Here is a 6,021-nt window from a genome sequence, read left to right on the forward strand (position 1 = left end):
GGGGTCCCCCTGGTGTTGTGTCCACCCTGAGCTGTGCCCACCCCGAGCTGTGCCCACCCCGAGTGCTCTCTCCCCCAGGTGGAGTCACCACCTTCGTGGCCCTCTACGACTACGAGTCCCGGACGGAAACGGATTTGTCCTTCAAGAAGGGAGAGCGGCTGCAAATCGTCAACAACACGTGAGTGTCCCTGTCCCTGTCCCACGGGGCTGAGGTGCCACCCGAGCCCCCCCAGCCCAGCCCGGCCCACCCAGCTCTCCCTGGGGACTGCTGCTCAGGGAGGGTTGCCCCAAAACTCCCATGGATGCAGAGACTTGTCTCAGGACACTGGTGTTGAAGGTGATCGTTTGTCTGTCCCACACCCTCCTGGCCCTGCTGCTGGTCACCGTTGCAGCTTTGTCACCAAGCCACCTCCTCTGCTCGCTGGCCAGCCCGAGCCCTCTGATGTGGGGCCACATCCCCACTGCTCCCCTGTCCCCATCAGCTCCCAGCTCCCTCTCGTTTGCCTGGAGACATCTCCTCAGCTTCACGGGTGCTCTCCCCTGGGCTTGCATGGTCTCTCTGATCTTGGCTTGTGTCCTGACTCTCTTTTCTCTCCTCTGTGCCACGCTGTCGCTTAGGAGAAAAGTGGATGTCAGGTGTGTATTGCAGATTATTACTATTATTCTTTTTAATGATCTTAACCAACAGAAGCCCATCTGCTGCCCACGTTAGGGTGGGGCTGGGTGGAGCAGGGCCTGGAAGAGATGTTTCTCCAATGGTTTTCCAGGGCAGGGAGCCCCTTCCCACACTGGGGAGCTGCTCATGCAGAGCTGTGTCTGCACCCAGGAGCTCTGAACCTGGTCTGCTTTCCTTGTCTGCACTTGGCACCCTTCTGCAGTCCCTTTTCCATTCTCTCTGCTCCCTCCTGGCCTCTTTTGCACGTGGTTTTGCATCTTTAAATATTACTTTTATTTTTTGTGAGTGGCTCAGGGGCCTCCAGCGCTCCCTGAGGGGTCTGGCACCAACTTGTTTGCTCTCCACCCTGGTTGCAGGGCAGGGCAGAGGGACCAGCTGGAAGCTGCTCCCAAACATGATCCTGTGTTAAAGCCTCGTGTGCTCTCTCCTGGCACGTGGCACCCGTGGGCTAGAGCCTGGCTGGTGGAGCCACTGTCCCTGCCGTGAGCTGCGTGGGGTCTGCAGCTCCTGCTGGCCCCTCTGCTGCTCCCTTCCAACCCAGGCACCCAAAACAGCTTTGCCAAGCCAAAGGGTGGAAAGCTGAGGGAGCATCCTGGGGCTGGTGTTTCTCCTGCAGAGGCTGGGCAGTGTTGCACAAGCACATTTTCAGTTTGATCCTTGTTCCAGCACCGTTTGTTAACGGTGATTCATTTAAACCCTGAAGTCCAGGATGTGAAGGGCTTCAATGCTGTGAGAAAAGCCTGAATTTGAGGGGTTTGGTGCTTCTTGCTTCCACAGCCTCAGCAGCATACCAGCCCCAGGCTTGGCTTCTGCTTTGGGCTGTTACAAAGTGAGCTCTGCCTGAGGGGGGCCTGGGTTGGGCCCATGTATGAGGATTTTTTCTGTCTTGCATCCCTTCTGAGGTTTCCATACTTTTTTTTTCCCCCTCTGCTGCTGTTGGTCAAAGGCTCTGTCAGAGGGAGCAGCGAGGGTGTGATGGGCTCTGCAGCACCCTGGGGAGCAGAAGGGCTGGGATTTGGTGATGCAGCCATCAGTGGAGGGTGCAGGACCTGGCTGCTGATCCTCTGGTGTCTGCTGTGGCTGCGTGGGTGGGATGTTCACAGGCAGAGAGGGGTGGAGAAAGCTGGGCAGTGCTGGGTGGGGTAACTCTCCTCTCCTCTCACCTGCCCAGAGATGCTCAGGTGGTCCAGGAGCAGCTCAGGCTGCCAGGCTTTGGGGACAGCTGAAGGCAGGCGTGTGGTGTCCCCTCCTCTGGGCTCCCTGGCAAGGCCCAGCCAGTGTCCTGGGGCTGCAGGGAGGGTGCTGGGGTCAGGCTGGTCCAGAGAGCCCCTGGGGACAACCAGCCAGCAGCAGCTTTGCAGGGTGGCTGCAGGTTTGGGCTGCTCTAACGGGGCTGGGGTCGTGCAGGGCAAGAGGAGAAGCCTCTGTGCTCCTCACCTCCCAGCTCCTGTGTCCCAGCAAAGGCCAGCCTGGCTGTGGTGACCCTCAGCCTCCAGGATGGGCCAAACCCATCCACCCCAATGCAGAAAGGCTCTCATGGTACCATTTCCAGCAGGAGGAGGTCTCCTCCCAGCCAGCTGGCAGCCCACATGGCTGTGGTGGGCTATTTTGAGTAAGGCTGTGCAGGGAATTGTTGAAACGCTTTGTTTTGATGATGATGATGATGATTTCTTTCCCCACTGAGACATTTTTGGAATAGTTTGTTTTTGCTGGATTCCCAGCTTGCAGCCCAAGCTGGAATAAAGCCACAAGTCAAAAGCTGGGCATTTCTCAAGCAGATGTTTTCTCTGGTCCTGTGGGAAAGGAGCATGACCAGCCTCCTGTCCCCTTCAGAGCCATCCCAGTGAAGGTGACTGGGGCAGCAGCTCCAGCTGGGGAGCCCAGACTACCTGCCAGGAGATACACCAGGACCAGGAGAAGTTAAAATACCAGTGGGGGCTGCTGTGAAGCTGGGGATGAGCTCTGGGTGGGCAGCAGAGCCTGGCTGTGTGGCTGGGAGGAGGTGCCTGGAGGGTCCCCACTTGGCCTGACCCTGAGCCAAGGGCCATGTCCAGCTTCTGGCCTCTTTGAAGCATCACGTGTTGAGCTGGTCCAAGCAAAAGTCACAAGCTGCTGGAGTGTCTGGAGCAAGGATGGAGGTTTACACATCTGCAGGGGTCAGGCGTGGGGCTGGATATGGTCTGATGGGTCTTGAAGTGGTGGTGGAAGTTATTCGGGTTTTTCTGTAGTGTTTGTGGGGTCATCCTGCCAAGTTCTTGCACCCATGCAGTTCCCATGGATCTGCAGTTTCCCTGGAGCCTTGACTCCCTCACAGTCAGGATAAATTAGGTGACTGTTATGGGTGAGAAGGTTCAGGTGGTGGGAGGCAGCCCTGCTGGCTGTGGGGAAGGAGGAGCCACCTCCTGCCATCCTTTGTTCCTCCCTTTTTCCTGTGCTTCCTGCCCCATGCAGAGCAGGAGCCTGCAGGGAGGAGGGCAGAGCAGGGAGAAAGCTCCTGGGCACTGGCTTGGGGCCACCATGGCCAGGGCAGGGGGGATGGCAGGTCAGCCCCGGGTTTTGGGGGTGGCACAGGGGTTCCTACAGGGCAGAGCTGTGCTGGGGGCTATGGGGCCAGCACCGTGGGTGCGTGTGAGCCCTCGCTGGGGTGGGAAGAAGCTGGTGGTCAGGGGCTGTGGCCGTGCAGGTGCCCATCCCAGGGCTGGAGGTGATGTGCCCAGGCTGGATGGAACCCTCTGCATCCAGGCTGGCCACCACTGCGGGGCAGGTCTCAACCCCCTGCCCAAATCTCAGCCTCCTCCTGTTGCTATTCTGTGGCCTGGGTTTAACCAACACTGTCTCTTGGGTTCTCCTGGTGCTTTTTTTTAACCCCTGCCATTGTCCCACTGCTTTTCCCCTCCTTCCTCCTCGCTGCCTTGGATCCCCCAACACCCCTCAACCTCCAGCTAGACCCTGCTCCCATTCAGGTGGCTCTGGAGCTATTTTGGCTCCCTGGCTGCCCTGCCCAATTTAAGTTTGAAGCATCCCATGGGCAGATGGGTGGCCCCAAGACCAAGAACCCGTCCAGCTGGGGCCACGGGCAGGGGCTGGCAGCAGGAGCCCTCCTGACTGGGGTCTGCCTGTGGGGGCTGCACCCCTTCCCCTGGGGCTCTGCGTGGGGGCGAGGGGGGCTCCTGGCTTCACACTGAGTGTGTTTTGGTTCTCTTGCAGGGAAGGTGACTGGTGGCTGGCTCATTCCCTCACTACAGGACAGACGGGCTACATCCCCAGTAACTATGTCGCGCCCTCAGACTCCATCCAGGCTGAAGAGTAATTGCCATCTTATAGACAGTTCAAAGGCAATACCCTGAGCACTTGTCCCTCCCTCCCTCCCTCCCTCCCCGTGCCCTGCCTGCGAGTCCTTTGGCTTTTTCCTTTTTATTTTTCCCCTTGGAATTCACAAACCCCTCAAACCTTCTCCAGCCTTTCTTCAAGCACGGAGGTGTGACGGGCTTGGCACGGTGGAGGGGTGAACGGTGGCCTGGCAGGGGCCGTGGTGACCTGGTGCTTTGGGTCTGGTTTTCACTCTTCCTCCTGGACACACATCCATGAGGAAGAGGAGGACACGCAGCCGTGAGGGTGCTGCTGGCTCTGCCTGTGTGGATCAGGCTGGGCACGGAGGTGGCTGTCGCAGGGAGAGCAGGCAGGGGCAAAGCTGGCACTGAGTCCCAGAGCAGGAGGTGCCAGGGTCCCAGAGCAGGAGGTGCCAGCCACGTCCCCACAGCCAGCAGTGTGGCACCCCACCCAGCAAGAGCTCGGGGGGCTTCAGGGGTCCCCAGAGCCCCTGGTTTGGGGAGGATTTTGGAGTGGAGGCGTTTGGTGCAGGGTTGCTCCTCAGGAGATGTACGGGGGCACGGAGCACCCCGAGATACCTGAGCCCGTGGTCTCCAAAATGTGGTAGAGGGGGGCTGGGGCTGAGCCCACTGCTTGGGCAGGCAGTGGAGGGGGTGGGCTGAGCCTCTGCCTTGCTCCTGCAGGTGGTATTTTGGGAAGATCACTCGCCGGGAGTCCGAGCGGCTGCTGCTCAACCCCGAAAACCCCCGAGGGACCTTCCTGGTCCGGGAGAGCGAGACAACAAAAGGTGAGTAGGGGCTGGGGGGGTCATCTTGGGGAACCCCCTCTCTGGGGGGCATGGGGGGATCCATTCAGGGACCCCAGTCCCCTCGGTCACGCTGTGCAGTCCCTGTTCCCCCAGCTGAGGCACACGGGGAAGGAGAAGGAGAAATATTTGTAGCTTGTAGAGAAGAGCCAATTTTGGGGTCAGGCTTTTTTAGACCCCCAAGCAGATGGGTTTTGTTTTTTCCTGGTCCCTCTTTAGTGGCAAAATCCTGAATGTGTGCTTCCTAAGCAAGCAGGCAGAGATAGTGACGAATCTTTAGGTCCTCCTTTGAAATCTTTTGCTACTTTTACAACTTTGAAACCTTTTACAAATCTTTTACTGGTTTTCCTGCCTCCTGACAGTGCTAGTTGTGATCTTCAAGGTTCAGCTGCCTGGGGATGCCGTTTCTTACCTGGAAACGTGGTTTAGTTTGGCTCCAAATGCACCTTTGGGAAAAGCTCCTTGATGTTCTTTTCTGTGTGGATGCCTTGAGTTTGCTGCTATTTATTTGATTCTGGTGGAAACAGCTCATTTAAGCAGCAGCATAAATATTCCTCTCTGTCCTTTGTGGCCCCAGCAGCACCGTGTTGCTCTCCCATGGGCAGAGTAGATGAGCTCCCAAAGCAATGCCCAGGGTGGGATCTGTGGAGGAGGGAATCAGGCCCACCAGCCCCTTGGCTCCCCTCTGCCCTGCTGAGATGTTGGGCTCGGGGGTCAACAGCTCAGCCCAGCTGCCTCCTGTCTGCTCCTCTTTGTCCCTTCAGCATCCCTGCTTTGCCACCAGCACTGGGTTCATCCCTGCACCCCAGGGAGCTGGTCACCATCCTGCCCGCTGAACACCCCAAAATCCACCAGGTTCTGGGTTTTATTGCTCAGTGCCAGCCTGGGGGGGGCACGGTCCATCCCTGTGGTGCCAGCTCCTCTGAGCCACGCCGGCCCCTGCATGTCCCAGCCAAGAGCAGCGTTCGTAGCTGGAGGAGGACCCGGCAGGGCTGGGGAGCTGGAGGGGCTGATGCAGCCCATCCGTGGGGATGCTGAGCCAGCTCCTGGCTGCCAGGGCTGGAGGAGGAATCACCCATGCCCAGATGACTGACCCAACACCTCTTTCCATGGCGTGACTGCAGCTGGGGGTACCTGGCACGAGGCGCCAGCCCACGCAGCCAGGAGCTGCTCCCACCCTCTGCTTTGGGGTGAAAGCAGCAGCCTCGAC

The 6,021-nt window shown here is 58.8% G+C and overlaps 1 protein-coding gene across 1 annotated transcript in view; it reads left to right on the top strand.

Moving 5' to 3' along the window:
* Window positions 1–78: 78 nt before the first annotated feature.
* LOC103775284 (neuronal proto-oncogene tyrosine-protein kinase Src) overlaps window positions 79–6,021 on the top strand; it is a gene marked incomplete at both ends in the record, with an annotated part of 7,618 nt that continues 1,675 nt past the window's right edge. The window contains 4 exons of the mRNA XM_008942730.1: window positions 79–178; window positions 619–636; window positions 3,884–3,982; window positions 4,690–4,793. Coding sequence (XP_008940978.1) covers window positions 79–178; window positions 619–636; window positions 3,884–3,982; window positions 4,690–4,793 — 321 coding nt within the window. The remainder of the gene's footprint in view (window positions 179–618; window positions 637–3,883; window positions 3,983–4,689; window positions 4,794–6,021) is intronic.

The sequence above is a fragment of the Merops nubicus genome, unplaced genomic scaffold (genome assembly GCF_000691845.1).
Source record: "Merops nubicus isolate BGI_N331 unplaced genomic scaffold, ASM69184v1 scaffold28646, whole genome shotgun sequence".
Classification (NCBI taxonomy): Eukaryota; Metazoa; Chordata; class Aves; order Coraciiformes; family Meropidae; genus Merops; species Merops nubicus.